The sequence below is a fragment of the Tachypleus tridentatus genome, chromosome 8 (genome assembly GCF_004210375.1).
Source record: "Tachypleus tridentatus isolate NWPU-2018 chromosome 8, ASM421037v1, whole genome shotgun sequence".
NCBI lineage: Eukaryota > Metazoa > Arthropoda > Merostomata > Xiphosura > Limulidae > Tachypleus > Tachypleus tridentatus.
Genome location: NC_134832.1, coordinates 6,910,491 through 6,928,628, shown reverse-complemented (window position 1 = coordinate 6,928,628; position 18,138 = coordinate 6,910,491). Strand labels below are relative to the sequence as shown.

Sequence of the window (18,138 nt, the reverse complement as noted above, 5' to 3'; positions counted from 1 at the left end):
TGACCAATGTTAAGGAATAATGGCATTAGAAATACTTACAGAGAGCTTGGGTGAGAAATGGTCTGGTTTCTTCTCATAGCAAGAGAGCTGACTCTATGTCATAACTATCTATCTTCTATTCCTGCCCTCCTCCTCCTCTTCTCTGTTCGTTTTTTCTCTGACTTGGTGTCTGTTGCAAGTCCTTTTATACTAGTGAAGAGAGTGGATTGCCAGCTTCATCAAAGTGCCAGCTGGCTTCCTGTTTACGAACTCCAAAGCATATTAATTAATTAATCACTTGAAAACAATAGCCCATAATGTAGCATCATCAAGCTATTAAAGGTTCTTTCTAGTTCCACATGCTAATTGCAGCTTCTATAGTTTGCATAACTCCTTTTAATCTTGATAGCATCAGCTCATTTAGGTCCAAACATACAGTGGACAATTTTTCAGCAGATTTCTTTCAGTCTTTAGCATGGATAACCCCTTTTAACCTTGATAGTATCTATTTGTTCCAATCCAAACACATAGAGGACATTTCTCAGCAGGTTTCTCTTGATCCATAACTTGAATAACTGTTATTGTCCTTGACAGCATCAGTTCTTTATAGATTATACATAAACATGTATACTTATACTTCACTATTTCCTGTATCTCACTTCTTATTGTTACAAATACAAATAATTATACGAGGCATCCAAATATCTAGCAGTGCTTCATATGGTAACATTTTAATTTTTATTATTTTAGATTCAGTTTGAATGTCTAAGTATGTACTGTAGCACCTAAATCTTAAGACTTCAAACAATTCATCAGTTGTTATAAAACTTTCATACAGTTGATTTATTGATTTTGCACTCATTCTCAGTGAAATTATTACATAGTTTTATTTAATAAAACTACAAGTAAACAAATGATTGATAAAATTCAAGGAAATCTGTATAAATATTTGAAATATATTAAAATACTCTGTTGTATAATATACTATTATATTATTATTTTTTGCTTAAAAATTGATCAGTGGGCACTTCACATGTTTTGACTTTGTTGATGTCATTCTCAGGAGTGTGAAAAACAAATGCTGTTCAACATATAAATACAAAAAATTCACGGTCTCATGTCTACTAGTTTATATATTTTAAAAAGATCACATCATCTATTTACTTTCTGATGTTCTAACCCTTCTTTCATATTTAAGATACTTCATTATTTTTCTTAGGGACCACAGAAATAACTTCATCTTAAATAAGAATGAAGGATTAGAAAATCAGAAAATATGTATATAGCATGATCCTTTTTTAAATGTGTTAGCTAGTAGATGCATGACCATGGTATTTTTGTATTTGTATGTTGCACAGCATTTGTTTTCGCACTATTGAGGATGACAATGATGTTGAAATATGTACAGTGTCTTTTATACAACCATTGGTCAGTTTTTAAATAATATTTTAATTGTATATTATGCAGAGATGCCAACCATTATGGTTTGAGTGTAATCATCACGATTTTGGTGTATACATTACAACTATATGCTCATATAGACAAATATTACAACTTGTTGCAACTCCCAAATTATTTTATATTATATAGGCCTATACAGTAAAGTGATAAATTGTTCCCCCAGGGCTTGAAAGGGGTGAAAAGAAAATTTCTAGTGAGATACAAATAAATTTTGATAGTAAATAAAAGACATAGTCCAAATGGCTACTTGCAATAATCATGTTTGTGCTTGAAATAATAAAAAATATTTGTATCTCCGACGTCTACCAATAATTTGAGTGCAGTGCTTCTCCATACTGGGTATGTGGGGGAATCCATAGTTACATCATCAGTGCTTGTCAGCCAATCAGCACTCACGTAGATGGGTATTTCTCGTTTTCTGAGCGGCAAAGAAACACCAATGCAATCGTTCACAAGATGTAAAAAAAAGAGGCCTAATTCACCAAATTGTCTTGTTTCTGACAAATCTAAAAGGACTAAAACTGCGAATCAAAAATTTAGGAAAGATTATAGTGCAAAATATTCGGTCATTGCATCAAAAGTTAGTGATAGTCATGCATTTTGTACAGTTTGTCACATCAATTTTTCTGTGGTGCATGGCGGGGTAAACAATTGTTCCAGACATACAAAATTGGCATCTCACCAACAAAAGGATGAGGCGAAGACAAAAACAATGCAGATAACAACATTTATGAGTAAGAATTCAGAATATGAAATCATAAATGCAGAAGTGATGTTCACGCAATTCATCACTGCTCATAATTTACCCATAGCTGTAGCCGATCATGCAGGACATCTATTCAGAAAAATGTTCCCAGACTCTGATACTGCAAAAAAATATGGCTGTGCTAGAACCAAAACTACAGTCATTGTACAAATGTTGGGTTGTGAAGATGACAAAATGATTTCAAGCATACTTACTAACAGTGTTTACAGTTTAGCCACAGATGGATCCACAGGCATGGATGAGTCAAAACTGTATCCAGTGGTTGTATGATATCTTGACCCTTTGCTTGGAAAAATTGTTTGTTCTCTTTTGACAATGGTGAAATCGAAAGAAGCTTCAATGGGAGAGAATATTTTCAAGCTTTTGGACCACGAACTGACAAAGCGCAAAATTCCATGGGAAAACTGACTTAGTTGTTCTTCAGACAATGCCTCAGTTATGTCTGGTATAGGTAAAGGTGTGATGGACACATCTCGAGACGACAGCCTAGCATTTACTTCATGGGCTGTGCCTGTCACCTCATGAATATTGCTGCCCAGAAAGCTTCCAGAGAACTGCCCTGCCCCTGCCCAGTTTCTGATATATTGATAGATATCTACTATTTTCTGAATATAGTACTAGCAGAAAACAAAATTTCAAAGAGTTTCAAGGATTGTATGACAAAGAAACAAGAAAAATTCTACAACTTGTTAACACAAGATGGCTATCACTTGGGGTGTACCTCAACAGAATATTGGACATGTAGAAGTCATTAAAGAAGTATTTTCACTGTGAAAAGAAAAACTAGATTCAAAAGGATCTAAACGTGCAGCTCAGTCAGGTAGCAAGACTTTAACAGTCAGGATATCCTCTCAGCCACACAGGGACACAGTCAAGACACCCTCCCAGCCACACAGGGACACAAGACAACAGTCTTCAAAAGCAAACAAAGAAACATTTGATATAACTCAATATATGTTTAGGCAGTCTGACCTTGAACTAAAGAAGAAACAATCAATGAAAAAAGAGAAGAAAGCAAAGGCTAGCAAGAAAGTAACCAAAAAAGTTATGTGCAGAGCAAGTTAGATAAGTTAACAGTTTTCTTGGACAACAAAATGAACTTGTTATTTTGTTTTTTTTCTTCAGTCTGCAATTCCTATATTTGAGCAAGCCAATTTGATATTGCAAAGAGAAGAACCTTGCATACACATTATGCATAGAATTCTGATTACACAAGTTAAAAATATACTTGTCAGATACATCAAGCCCAAATATCTTGAAGGCAACATCACTGAACTTGACTACAACAGTGAATCCTTACACAAATTTGATGAGGCAGTTTCTGTAGGAAATGCTGCCAAGGAATACATTGTTAAATATGAAAAGGACCTGGACCTGATCAGCTTCTACACCAGTGTCAATAAATACTATATTGCAGCTACAAATTACATGATGAAACATTTCCCTCTAAATGATGAGGTTGCTGATTCAAAACTGAAAGTCAGCAAAGATTTCTCTTCTCTATGCTTCTTCACAGACAGGTATCCTGTCCTTATTAATACACATGAGCATGACACTATTGACAAGTTGGAAGGGCAATATTTGAACTATCAAATTGATACTTTCTCAGAAACTGTCCTTCAGTTGAATGTTGACAAGTTTTGGGTTCAGCTGTCTACAGTTAAGGATGGAAATGGCAATCAGAAGTATGACATTCTCTGTAGGGGTTATGCTTGGAATTCTTACAATCTTCCATTCTAATGCTGACAGTGAAAGGATATTTAGTTTAGTGACTAAAAACAAAAGCAAGTTCAGACCAAACTTGAGCACCTCAGTTTTGAGCAGTATTATAACACTCAAGAGGTATATGCAGTCAAATGGACAATGTTGTGATAACTCTCAACCATCATGAAAGCAAAGGCTGCAACAGTTGCAAAACTATTACAATAATTGTCATAAACATGATATAAACTAGTCCTTACACAAAGGCTTTTTCTGCTTACTGTTTGTGCATGTTCAGTGTTGTTTTACCAGTATGTTTGTTACTCTGAACTAAATAAAAGACATAATTTCAAAAGAATTTTTTTAAATTTATTTATTAAATACACAAAACACAGTCAAAAATGAGCAATCTATAGCAGTAATAAATAATAATAGTTATAATAATAATATAATAATAAACAGCTTAGAGACATTGGTCAGGCCTAGTAGCCACAAATGATAAAGGGCTCTGTCGACAATCATTATGCTCAGTCATTTGAAATAGTTGGCATCTCTGTATTATGGAATGTTGATTATTATATTTTTATGTTAATGTTATTTTTCACGAACAATTTGTGAAATGGTTATGAGCCTTCAAACAGTTTTACGAGTTGAAACAAACTTATATAAACAAAAAATTAAACCTGCAGAAAAGAAAAAGAGTATCTAAAAGGTTTGCAATTTATGAAATATACTAAAGCTAAATTATTGCAAAGTAAAGCAAATCTAAAGTTGTAATGAAGGCAAACTTACTAAGTTAAGAAAGTCCACAGAAAATGTATTTAGTGTAATAGTTAATTTTTTTAGGAAATTACATGCAGATTTTATTGTTTGTATGAAATACTTTGAAGTAAAATGACTAAAGTTTAAGTTGAAGCCAGTCCTCACATGATGACAATGACAATATTCTATTAGGCACCATACTTGTTACATTGAAAAGTTTTACTAACCTAAAAACAGGTAAGGTGATTCTGAATTGAAAAGCTAGTATGTAATCTGGACTCCTCAGACAAAGGCCCTTCTAATGATATGAGATTCATATCATTGTTCAAGAAATTTGTAAGAAAAATTTTGGACAGACAAATTATTTATATGGATATTTGAGTTTTATAAAAAAAAGTACAGAAAAAAGATTGTAGTGACAAGTTAATTTTTTTATTTCAGTAATCACTTTACTGCAAATGTGGGATATTAACTAAAACACTGAATATGCCAGTTTGGCTGATTTTATACAAGAGTACTGTATCAAATACCAATTGTTAAAATATTTGTTTTAAACTTTAGAAAAAATATTACTATTATATTATTTTCAGATATGAATCTGTAAAAGAAAACTGAAGCTTGATTATTACTCCAAAATTTTACATTTGTTCAGCACCAACTAGTTAATTAGCATTCTGGAAACATTTAAAGAAGAAGACTCGCATGAAATGTCTTATGCTATTACACTGTAATATTTTATTTTGTTAAATACTTTTTTCACAGTAGTTAGTATGTGATTGCATAAACCATTAAGCTAATCATTTCATTTCACAATTCAAACTTTCATTAAAAAAAAACTTCTTGAATGGTTTGTTTTAGATACCTGTCATTTAATTATGTATTTCAAAGTGTTTTAAAGCTGATGTGGAGTAACTAATTTAAAGATCCATGTTTTGAAAAACTAACACCACAAACTACCTTTAAATAAATAAAGAAATTCACAAATAAAAAAATTAATTGCATAATTCTTATAACATCACTACTGAAACTTTGTGTAACAGTATGAGATGAGATGAAGAGCATTAGATGTACAGTAATTTCAATAAAGATTGACTTAGAAAATGAATAAAACACAAATGGTAAATTGAACAACACTTGTTTTTAATTTAATACTTGTTTCTGTTGTTAGTTATAAAATCCCTGATCTTTATTTATATACTATGAATAATTGTTAAAATATAGCACAGTTTGTATTTGTACTGTCTGTGATATCATCCTTACTTGATAGGTTTTACCATGCAAGAAATAAATATCAAAACCAACATTATTTTGCATTAGTGTAGTTATTCTCTGCTACTTCTGAGCATTTGCTGTCTTTTGTATATAAATATATGCTTTTTCCAGAGGAAAGTTTATCAAATTCTAGTATCTGACAGAACTAGTGTCACAAGTTTTGCACACCAGAAAAAACTGTATTTGAACCGATGTAAATATTTACTGCAAGATGAAGGTACATGCAATACATACACTGGCTACTACTATGTATTTAGATGGCTGCATGTATGAAATTGGAAGTATAACTGTGTGTAAGTAGATGCTTTCATACATTCAGTGTTGACCATTATTTTAAATGAAAACAACTGGCACAAAATCACAAAGTATATAACCCTACTCACATTTACCCAGGTTATAAAAATGGTATTTCTTAAATTTGTAATATATACAATGCTTATTTTAGAAATGCGACAGTTGAAACTGTCATATTTTTACATATTTAAATATAGTTTCCAGACTTTTCAGTGCACATATTCTTTTTTTATGTTTAGTTAGTGTTCTTGTAAACAATATGTAAACTTGTATTAATCTTCATTTCAGGATAGGGTTTCATACCACATTGATCATTATCCAAATAATGATGGAGTTGTAATAGATGCAGTAAATAAAGCAGAAGTAACCAAGGCTGGTGGTAATGCTAGAGTTATTTACATTGTCCTACAGCCAAAAACAAGTGCACTGTTGCCAAAATATCCAAACAGTCTAGAGCCAATGTAGTGAAAGTAACTCAGTGACTCATTTGTTGACTATACTGATGTGTTTGTGAAACCAGTTGACCTATTATTGGGTCAAACAATAGTCACTTGCCATAACATAACTACAGTCAATAAACATTCATTAAAGCAACTGCTGAACTGCATCTCTGTAGCACTAGGGGCATGGTCAGTGCCAAAATAAAGCAAATATGGAAGAACAAAATTATACAGTCTTTCAAGAGTGTTTGATCATTTTCAGTACTGATTCTTGAGAAAAATGAAGATATGCCAAGATTCTGTGTTGGGTTGAGATGGATGAACATTGTAATTTGAATGGATGTCTTTTCGTTACCACAAAATAATGAATGTTTAGACATGATGGAAAATTCTAGTTGATTCAACTTTTGATTTGGCATCTGGCAAGTCAAACTGGGTGATGAAATTGCTTTTATAGATGTCTTTCTTGAGTTCTGTATTGTATCTTTTTGTTTGTGTAATGTCCCTATCACTTTTGAGATGCTAGTAGACCTCACACTGAAAAAGTGCAATGGGAGAGATGCCTGGTCTATGCCAATGACATTTTGTTGTTTAGCTGCATGTTCAAATTTGTGGCTGAGAACCTGAAAATAGTATTCCAGGAGAAAAATAGAGCAAGCTTAAAACTGAAACCAAAAAAGTACATCCTAATGAAGTTTTTTATCATATTGTCAGTATAGATGAAGACTTTACAGACACTGCTTAGACAGTGGTGGTAAGAGACTATCCTCAACCTGTGAACAAGCAGGAAGTCTGCAGTTTTGTTGGTTTGTGTGATACTGCCAATGATTCATGGCTAACATCAACATGGTAGAACCATTGTCTGCTCTCACTAAATCTGAGATTCACCTTGGATGATATAAAATATATTATTAAGTGCTCTAGTCACTATAATTTGCCTTAATGGGAACTGTAGTGCTAATATTTCATTAAAAGAACAGCAAATTCTTACAGAACACCAACATCAGGAATTATAGAATAATTACCACTGTTGCAGGATGGAGTAGTGTGTAATTTCTTAAACTAGTCATGCATGGGCTGCAGTTTGTTCCAACAGCAGGGAAGTATCTCCAGTCCATGCAGGATCTTGAATAGATAGGATTGAAGATATAAAGCATTTGAAGCTTTATGAAACTCTTCAGTAAGCTGTGTCCATATATCAATGATAAACTTCTTGGCTTTACTAGGAGCCTGAGATTGAGACAGATGAATCAGGAGCAAATGAAGATGCTATCTCATGTCATACTGACTCACCTGCTAAAGGTAATTATCTTGGTATTCAAGGCAAGCCAGATGAAAAATGCTGGAGTAACAGATTAGGCAAGTGGATGAGCTGCTAATATTGGCCTTTTGTGTGACAATTATCCATTATAAAATGAAACAGCTGTAGCTAGAAAATGTAATGCCTATACTTCAACAATCTGCATAACTTAAAATCATAGATATGAGTGAAAAAAAATTCAGTTGAAAAGACATTGCACTTCATTCACACTGAGCTGTTGGATGGTGTTTTATAGTCTAATGCAAACACTAAATTTTGTAATAGCCACATGATTTGCTTCATAAATTAAACAATGATGTGATTAAAACATAAGTGGGTGAAAGAGCATTGCAACTATTGCTTTCCAAGCCTCAAGCTTAATGTTCTGATACAAAGCATTGTTAGATGTTTCAACTAAATCACTTACTTGATCTAGTTGAATAGTGAAAACTCTGTTGAAGATGCTGGCTGGTACTTGCTAGATTATCTTGAGTACACCTGCAGAAGCATGCCCTGAGGGAGTTGTGTTTCTTCTGAATGTGTGCTTGAGGTATAAAGTAACAGCCAGAATATTAATCCTAACTGAAAAGTGTTAGTTTGGTATAATTTTGTCAGTGATTGTTTATTTTATGATGCCTGAAGAGAAAACTAATTGTTTTTGGTGGCTCCTATAAAACAGCACATTATGGGATTGCAATCATCAATCTGTAGAATTGGAAAGTAGCCTGGAAAGCTTACCAAAGTGATCCATATGAGAGTTGAAGTAATGTTATAAATTGCTGAAATATGAGATAATGTTTATAAATAAATATATATCAGGTCTTGTACATGTATATGAACCTTATATTAGGTCATTTATAAGTAATAAAAATTACACAAACAACACAGCAGTAAACAAAACAAAGGATTTGATCTGATACACTGAGACCTTGTGATATGTGATTAAATGTGATAATTGATCTAGAAGATATTTGTAGATAAAATGGACCTATTATTTTCATTAATGGTAATAAAAGAATGTTTTAATATTGAAATATTTTACTGGTAGTAAATTTTCGTAGAAGAAATAAGTAACTAAGCAACTTTCACTACATCTGAGATAAAACACAGTTTTACAAGGTTGTTTTTCGTGAAGGGTAGTGGAAGATAATTTGATTGGATAGAACTGAAGTATTTGCATAAGTGAAATTATCAGCAGTAAATAATAGTTAAGATATCAAAACAAATGTAAAATTGACGTACAGAGTGTATATTTTTGTTGTGATGGATTATATGCAATCATGTATATTGAAATAGTTATAATGAGTGTTTTCTCAACGTCATTTCTGGATAAGCTTCAGTTATAACTCATAAAATGCAAGCTGATAGTGTACTAGGTGAGACGGAAAGCATCACCTACTTAGTGAAAGCTTTGTAAGTTGCATTATAAGCTAGTATTAGTACTAAACATCTAAATGGAAGAAGTTTCCAAAGGAAAGAAAGTGAGATCTTAGATGAATCTCATAATCAAAAGTAAGGGTTGTTGTCATGTTACCCAAGTCATATCCAATGACAGATAGAATACATCCACATTATAGTATGTATACTGTGCCTTTGAAGCTGATTTTCACCAAGGCAGAGCCTATAAATGAAAATGGGTTGTTGGCTAATGCATCAATATGGGATTACTTGTTCCATCTGTTGTTTATTTAGTCCTGAAGTTTCTAAAGGCTGGGAGAATGATGATGACAACCACCTTGTTCACTGCAGTAGCTGAGCCTCCAAATAAGCTACCTACTTCTTAACTACTTTTGTTGGCACTACCTAAGAAAGCATGGATGTCAGCCAAGCAGAAATGGGACCCATTGATAAAATGTCCCATCAAATGTGATCAAGCCATCAGTGTATCCCTGAACGTAATAAAATAATTTCTGAAGCTGGGATCTACTTGAAGGTTGACAAGATCTCTAATAAGCGAAGGTGTGATAGATCCATGTACAACAACAGCTGCCACTGTGATTCTAACCACCACCACCACTACTACATCATTATACACAAACCAATCAGCTATTGGTCACCTATTCTGTCAACACCATGACCACTACTGATGGTTTGCATCATCAGTGACAAGACCTACCACCTTCCTCATGTAGATGAAATGAGGGTCCTCTGTACTGACAGCTGCTAAGGCGTTATCAGCTAAACAACCCTTGAAACAGATGTAGAGAGACCAGATGAAGCTGTAGTGAAACTTTTAGAGCGGTAACTCGTGTGACTTATTACACAGACGTGAGCAATAGGTTTGGCCAGAATTGAGCAGATTTTGTTGAATAACTTTGCATATATAGCGTAGATCTATCAATGTACCAAATACGAAAACAATTCCATGTAAGTATGTTTCAAATAAAAATTTCTGCAGTTTTTAGTGTGAAGGAGAAATATAAGAAATTCAACCAAAATTAAACATATTGTATCTCGTGTATTTCTTGATGAAATTATCTGAAGTTTTTCATTTGAAATAAGGGTTCAACAAAGCACATTTACTAAAACTGTATGATAGGTTGGATTTCCACAGTCCGAGTTGCAGAAAGTGGAAAATTGTTAAATTCTCACTCCTGTTGATAAAACAGGTTATTTTGACCGCACTGCACACTACCATGTGTCTTGATATTTTTATTTAGAAAGAAAGGTTAAGTAGTAGAAATTTTCCATACTTTTCTCTTTTATCATTGTAAAATATACCGAATCAATTGATACATAGGGTTTATTAGGTTGTAAAAAAACGTTTCTCAGTATGTAAATGAAATCACACGACAATTACAACAAACATAAATCTGTTATGGGATGGCATAAAACTACATTTTAATATTGATTTTTAGTGTGACGTCTCTGAAAAGTAATCGCTTTTGGGAAGTTTTTAATGCCGCTTAGCATCCCTTATCAGTTAAAATATTCAAATCATAAAGATATGTCAGATAATGTAGAATTTCCACGACTGGAATATTCTTTGTACTTAATGACACTGGAAAAGAGAAATATGGATAAACATGTAGCATAATCGCTATCTTTTCTTCATAATGATTTTAATTTCCACTAGTTTGGGTCGGCCAGAATGTTTTTTAAACCAAGAATTTTCATATCGAGGTGACTTGCACAAACAGTAACCATATAGAACAAGCATTTTTCGCGATGGAGATTTGAACTCGCGATCGTCAGATAACGATTTGAGTGTCCTATCCACCATGCCATGCCAGGCCCAAACTTGAAGTGCATTACCCACCCAGGAAGAGACTTATAAAAGTTGCGGTAACTAGAATGCGACATCTTATAATAGGTGAAAGCGTACACATGGTCCAGGCAACAGTATGTAACAATTAAGAAGAATTTCCGTATACAGTGTGTTGCAAATTTTACGAGTGTAAAAGCATGTATTCTATTACATGGTAGTAAGTCACCATCAATGTATTTCTAATTTGACGCAATCAGTATTGTACAAAATATACTAGTTAGATCACTGGATCCTAGATGGATGGTAGAAACCAAAACAAGTGCACGTGCCAGGGGTAAAACTAAACTGATAAACTTGAAAGAGAATCCCTTTATTACACATTGTACAGTTATACTGGTCGGATGTCAACTTCCTCCGTACTCCAAGGCAACAGTAACAATGATGAAAACTCTTTTTTTCTTTTTTTTTATAATTTGAAGGGTGAGCTGCGAAAAGCAAAGATAGAGAATCAGAACATTAGAAATAAAAATAACCTGTTTTCAAATACAAGTTGCTTATATCACGTTATTTGTTAATTTTTTTTAACACGAAGTTTGAGATTTTCAAAAACGTTAAGTTGGTCTTGAATTTCAAATCTGAAATGAAATTTTCGCCCTTTTTAGCATTTAGAATTACATTGGGTTATGGGCAACAAACATTACCAAGAATGAAGGTACACAATCGATGATCTGTGTAGCGGAAATAAAAACTTTTTTGTAGTTTGACCATTACTTATAATTACTACTACTTATTATTTATTGCAACACACTATAGTCCGAGCGCTTTTGAAAAGTGGCCCTTTTCTCTTCATAAGCAAAATGGGAAAAATTGAGAAAAGGTAGAATAACGTCATAGAAGAACACCACAACAATCCAGAAGTGTTTTTTGAATAGTTTTTAGTCTATTTCTTTAAGTGTCTCTTTTCCATTGTTCAATACTACAGGAAACTAGAATGTTAGACAAACTGCGTAGAGATGTTTTGTTCTAAAATGAAAAGAATATCGCAGAAAACTACATTAAGTAATGATAAAGTAAAATAAATACACGAATTTAAGAATAATTAAATTGAAAATGTAAACTATATAAAAAAAAGATGAGAGTGGAAAATTATCACAAATAAGTATTAAGAAAGATAAGGGATACCACATTCCACGCCAGTTCTCAGTCGACTTGGAGTGAGCAACATGATAAGCTTTAACAGATCAAATCTTCTCTAAAATTTGTGGAAAGTCTGCATTAGATTTCTTGACAAATGCAAATGGGCAGTGAAGATCATGGACAAATCCGCCAACAAAAATGATCTGGGTGCTAATTAAAGAGTGCGTTGGTGTTCCTGCAAGAGTATTAGAAAGTCTCATAATCTTCATTAACTCATGGCTAAGTAAATATACAATTTTATTATAAATATTAACATATTTCCTTGTGATAAAATTATTATATTATCTTCGTTATAATGGCGTTTGCAGCTCTTAACTGGCTCGGCAATCTGAGGGTCACGAGTTCGAATCCGTGTCCCACCAAATATATTTGCCCTTTCTCTCGTTACGACGGTCCATCTCATTACGTTGGTAAAATAGTAGTACAAGCATTGGCGGTGGATTGTGATTACTTCGCTGCTATATTAGCGAAAGTTAAACCAGGCCAGTTAGATCTGAGCGAAGTTAAAGTTAGAAACTTTAGGAATTAGAGAGAGGAAGAGAATTTTGTGAACTTAGCTTTAAAACTAAAAAAAAAAAAAAAAAAAAGGTGGAAAATATGTAGCAATGCGTAGTACTAAAAGTATTTTGAAGTTGTGTGAAATATTACTTAGTGTTCATTAACTAGTTTATTTTAAAAATATAAAAAAAAACTTAAGAAAGACAGCAATCAATCTAAATTATTTTAAAATGTTTCTTTCTTTGCGAGATTTAGCTATCGTACCTTCAAATAATTAAACTTTACAATAAAGTATATAATAATTTGTGTTGTAGCATCTGACAGTACTACAAAAGAACACTTACCTGAGTACTGTCATTACAATTAATCCAAGTAATGTAATAAACACTATGGGTTGAAAAGTCAATGTCTGCAAAAAATACACAATGAAAAAAATTAATTAGTTCTGAAATATTTTAGTCTACTGCTGTGAGCTATATTTTAATAATTAAATTTGGTATTTGTTTGGGCTAATTATGATGATGACGCAAGGTTTCGTACAGTAAATAGAAAACGAGGAATAATGATGATGCCAATTAGTAAGCTTATTATTCAGAGAATTAATGAATTACTGAATAGGTGAATGAAACAGTTCAGTGTTTGTTTTAGTGATTTTACAATAAAAGTTAATGTATATTCAGTTACTCATTGAGCTAACCAACATTTTTGAAAATGTTCCTGTTTATTCTCTCTCTATACATAAAAATTTTATATTTTAAAATTAGAACACTGACAGGTAATGTATCAATCTGTAACAAAAGAATGGCGCTCAAGGACGTTAAAAAATGCACGGCTACTAGATGCAGTACCAGTATTATGAATCTCAAGAATATTTTTGTCCACTGACTCGTATTCAAATCAACCGTAAGTAATGTACTGAAAAAACGAAATATGCCGTGAAACAAAACTAAACATTTGCCATAAATCCATCACTCAGAATGCTCATGAGAAATCAGAATTTCACAGTAGATGAGCTGAAAGCTTCTAGCTACAATATTTCAAATATAACATAATTTTTATAATTTGTAATATAAATTATATTTGTCGGACATTTTATTACTCCGTCTTAAATTTATTTCTATAACATTTATAAAACATAATTAATTTCTACTTTGACAACTCACTTGCGTGGTAGATCCTGCTTTAGAAACTGGATGATCCCTGGGACACATGAAACAAGACACTGCTCCAAAAATATCACTGTATTAGTTCACAAAACATGACTGACACGTTTTGTTGGTTATTTTGAACTGACCAAGAGGACAAGGAACTAAAAGTTATCATTGTTGTAAGCTCTGGCAACGTGATAAACGAGCAAATGATAAACATTTATTAATAGATATAGATAGGGATTTCAGTCGTCATGAATCTACTTAAAAATAGCGATTTCAATGTTTTTACCATATTTGTTACTTATTTATTTATACTTTTTATATTTTAATTGTTTCTTAACAACATTTAAGTGAAAATACTTATATAAACAGATGCATCTTCAACTATCAAAAGAACATTTTTATAATCACAATTTACGATATATGATTTACATAGGTTCGAAATCGTTACACAAATACGAAATTATGATTAATAACTAAAGCTCGGAAAGAAAATACAAACTAAAACGAAGTTCCATAAAAACAAAATATATATATAATATGTATATATGTGTTACACTTACAGCAGAGAGTTTCTTTGAACGTAAAGCCACCAGGACACGTGCTGTTTTCTGGGTCGCTGTACACTAGAAAAAAACCAACAAACTAGTTATGTATAGTTGAACAAATTATAAATCTTATATTTTTTAACATAAATCAATTTAATTTTTACAATTGCATCAAAAGATTAAGTGATACATAATAAAACGAAATAAAAGAAACTGCAAAACGCATAAAAGCTATTGTTCTGTTAACATAAAATAGTAACGATTTTTAGCGTTTAGATGAAAGATAGTCCTTCTAATATTCATTGACAAAACATGTTTGCTAATCTTTAATATCCTCCAGCATCACAACTACATGCCCTGTTTAAGTATTAGCAAGCTAACAATAAAAAAAATACAGCATAGTTTCTTCTATTTCATAAATATTCCACGATAAGTTATTTTTTCGTATAGCAAAGTCACATCTGGTTATCTGCTGTGTCTACTGAAGGAAATCGAACCTCTGATTTTAGCGTGTTAAATCCGTAGACTTACCTCTGTCCCAGTGGGTGCCTAACAATGAGGGTTACTACTACTTTTGTACATTATATGAAGCAATTTTTTATCAATAATTTGTTCGAATTTCGTGCAAAGCTATTCAAGAGCTAGATTTATTAACCATCCCTAATTTTGAAGTGAAAAACTCGAAGAAAGGTAAATGGTCAATCTCACCCTACGCCAGCTTTTGGGCTAATCTAATAGAATATTGGGATTTGAGCATCAGTCTTGTAATGCAACTATAGCCCCCAAGTGTGAGCTGCGTTTTTTTTCACTTCGCTATAACAAAGTACAAACCCTCGTATCTACAGTCCAACACATTAACCACTGGACCACACTAGACCTTTTTAAGTTACGATTTTTTAATAATTTTACAAAACCACTTGCAACTGAAAATCGCATTATTGAATTATTATGATTTTAAAACTCATTTTATCAGTTGGTCTTCTCTGCATACACTCACACCCATACCATGCAGAGATGATATTAAGAGTTGTGTTTAAAAACAGTATTTATCTAGTAATTTGTATATACAAACTGAAAGTTTATTTAGATAAGGGTTATTAAATTTACGAGAGAACTTAAACTCAAGAAAAAAGTAAGAAGTACACTCTAGGAAATACAGTAGTCAATGGCGTATACTCTAGAACTTTGAAAATTAATTAATACTCCTGAGTTGGTAATATAAATTAGATACTTTTAGCGAATACATTTTAAAACATAAATATAGAAAACAGAAGGAGCATATATACATATGATAAGTATAATCATTATACGCATAAGTTATTTTTTTAATTTTAAGAAATTAAGCGTTTCAGTTAGCCTCGTTTAAGTCACTTGCATGTATCAACTGGAACATTGGCGAATTATTCCGTCGTAAAAACACCTACTAACTTATTATGTATCAAGGAAAAACCTGAGCGGCATTCCAATTGATTCATGCGTAGTACGACAAAACGGATACGAAAAGACTGGATTAGGCAGGGTGGTGCTCTAAAAACTATTAAAGTGTTACTTTCTAGCTTACTCAAGTTACCTTGAATGAAGTAAGAAAACGAAGCTTCGTGTTTTTCGTACTTGTTAGGTTCATCTGACAAGTAAGTTAAGTTTCATTTATAAATCGCTGTAAGCTCAGCTGAATAATTTCGCAAAACTAAATCACCAGTGTTAAGGTAGATTAAAACCCTATTGTTCGAGAATCTATCTGACCTCTAGAATTTCCCCATACAAAACTGATAACAAACGTCATTTTATGCTAGGCTTGAAACAATTGAGGAACACAAGGAATTACTTTTTCCCTGTCGTTCAATCATACAAGTTTCTGTAACGGACTTTAAAGGAGCATTTAAAACTTTGAAAATACAGACATTAAATACAACAACCCTAAATATAATGCTTATCATATTATTGCCAACTTACATACACAACGTAAAGCCTGTAACTATTATTCCTGTTGCTAAGCTTCAAAAATGGACAAAAATATCTAAATTATGACTGCTTCAAACATTATTGTAAACAAATATTATTGATAGCTATTGTTGCTTCGATTCTTTTGAAAATCTTATTTGTAAACAACAGCATAAGCTTGGTACTACAATTAAAAACAAAACCGTAAAATTCCAGATTAAAACTATTTATGCAACGTAACATCTTCAAGTTTTATCAAGGATTGTTCTACACAAAAAATAATAATAGAATTATGGAAAGTAGAAACCAAATGCCACATAATAACACAAACTCTAAAAACTGTATGACGTGACAATATATCATTCTGTATTTAAAACTCACCATAGTAACCTAAATTAATTTAGGTGTGTGAACAATAATAAGCACGTCGATATATTATTTTCTGGTATCATACAATCGATCAAGTCTTTAATAATATTTTTACGGATTTCTTACCACAAAAATAAAACTTAAAAATATGTGACGCATTCTTTGACTCACTGTATTTTTGCTGTAGACTGCAGTTTTGACGAAGAAATACTATATAGCGAGTAAAAATGACTTTAAAATCCTATAAATGTTACACACATATTATTATAGGAGACTTTACTGTATTTCTTTCTCAGCTGACTCAAGTTACGCTGATAAGCCTTCAATAATGAATGCGTTACGATTTTAGGCCTCCATGCCACAGATTATATTTTTAAGTTTTAGTGAAATGAAAAGAAATCTGTAACATAATGACCATTTTAATTATGCAGTGCTAGCTGGAATAAAGACAAAAACAGTATAACACCGACAAAACTTTGGGGGAAAATGCTCCATTTGCTTAGATTTTCATTTAACAAGTTACAGTTTAAACAACGAAAACCTGGAGAATTATTGAAAACTAGGGTTAACAAAAAAAAATTATAAAAATAAAGGTTACTGCAGTTTGTTTTTTGTCACATTTCTCTAAATTTGCCCAATGACTTTTAAAACCAAGGATGTGCAAGAAAAGCAATTCAGACCCATTTTTTGTCTCCGGAAAAGGAAACTTTGGTGTGAAATGCTATTTTTATAAACCACTGATTTATAAACGCATCGGAAATATTTAAAGGAATACCGAAAGAAGAAAAACATCTACAGTAATTTTGAGTTTCGTTTACAGGTTATACGCTCGATCTATAAAATTCTCTAGGTTATCTTACAGTAGTAGATTAAAGCTCAGTCTGATTTCACTACATAAGAATATCGCCAACTTTCGACATTTAAGCTGTGACTTTTATTTAACGTTTCAGAACAACATCGGACCTATTGGTCCATCTTGACTGTTTCACACTCTAAACTAAACTGACTGAAAAAGGAAAAAAACTTAAAACTAGCCGTTATTATTCACATACTTGTCAAGATTTTTCTTAAAATCATTTAAATTTACTTCCTCGACAACATCTGATGACAACCTATTCCAAAGATCACCATCCTCTTGAAAAAATAAAACTGTCTTAGCTGAAAATGACTCTTACTCTGCCAAAATTTATACTTGTGCCCCCCAGGTCTTATTGTTATCACTGCTAAGTATGAAAAAGTTGATGTATCAAC

At 32.3% G+C, this 18,138-nt stretch overlaps 1 protein-coding gene and 1 long non-coding RNA gene across 7 annotated transcripts in view; one reads left to right on the top strand and one right to left on the bottom strand.

Moving 5' to 3' along the window:
- The window catches only part of LOC143258474 (leucine zipper transcription factor-like protein 1), a 121,671-nt gene extending 111,253 nt beyond the window's left edge, over positions 1-10,418 (top strand). The window contains exons 10-11 of one of the 4 annotated variants that reach the window (XR_013032307.1): positions 6,053-6,234; positions 6,524-10,418. Coding sequence is in view for 3 of the 4 variants with exons in the window: in XM_076517496.1 (XP_076373611.1) it covers positions 6,524-6,575 (52 nt within the window). In the remaining variant the exon portion in view is untranslated. Of the gene's footprint in view, positions 1-5,259; positions 5,971-6,052; positions 6,447-6,523 lie in introns of those variants that run through there. The other 3 variants (XM_076517496.1, XM_076517498.1, XM_076517497.1) reach the window with 3 other exon arrangements.
- A 1,116-nt stretch (positions 10,419-11,534) lies between these two features.
- On the bottom strand, positions 11,535-16,516 carry LOC143258473 (uncharacterized). 3 transcript variants are annotated; one of them, XR_013032305.1, is made up of 6 exons: positions 16,148-16,516; positions 14,593-14,655; positions 14,042-14,100; positions 13,223-13,287; positions 12,366-12,555; positions 11,535-11,668 (listed from the first exon to the last, which is right to left on the bottom strand). It is a non-coding gene; the product is annotated as an uncharacterized LOC143258473 (long non-coding RNA). The 3 variants fall into 3 exon arrangements; XR_013032303.1 differs by lacking the exon at positions 13,223-13,287; XR_013032304.1 differs by lacking the exons at positions 11,535-11,668; positions 13,223-13,287 and having other exon boundaries at positions 11,813-12,555.
- Positions 16,517-18,138: the final 1,622 nt, after the last annotated feature.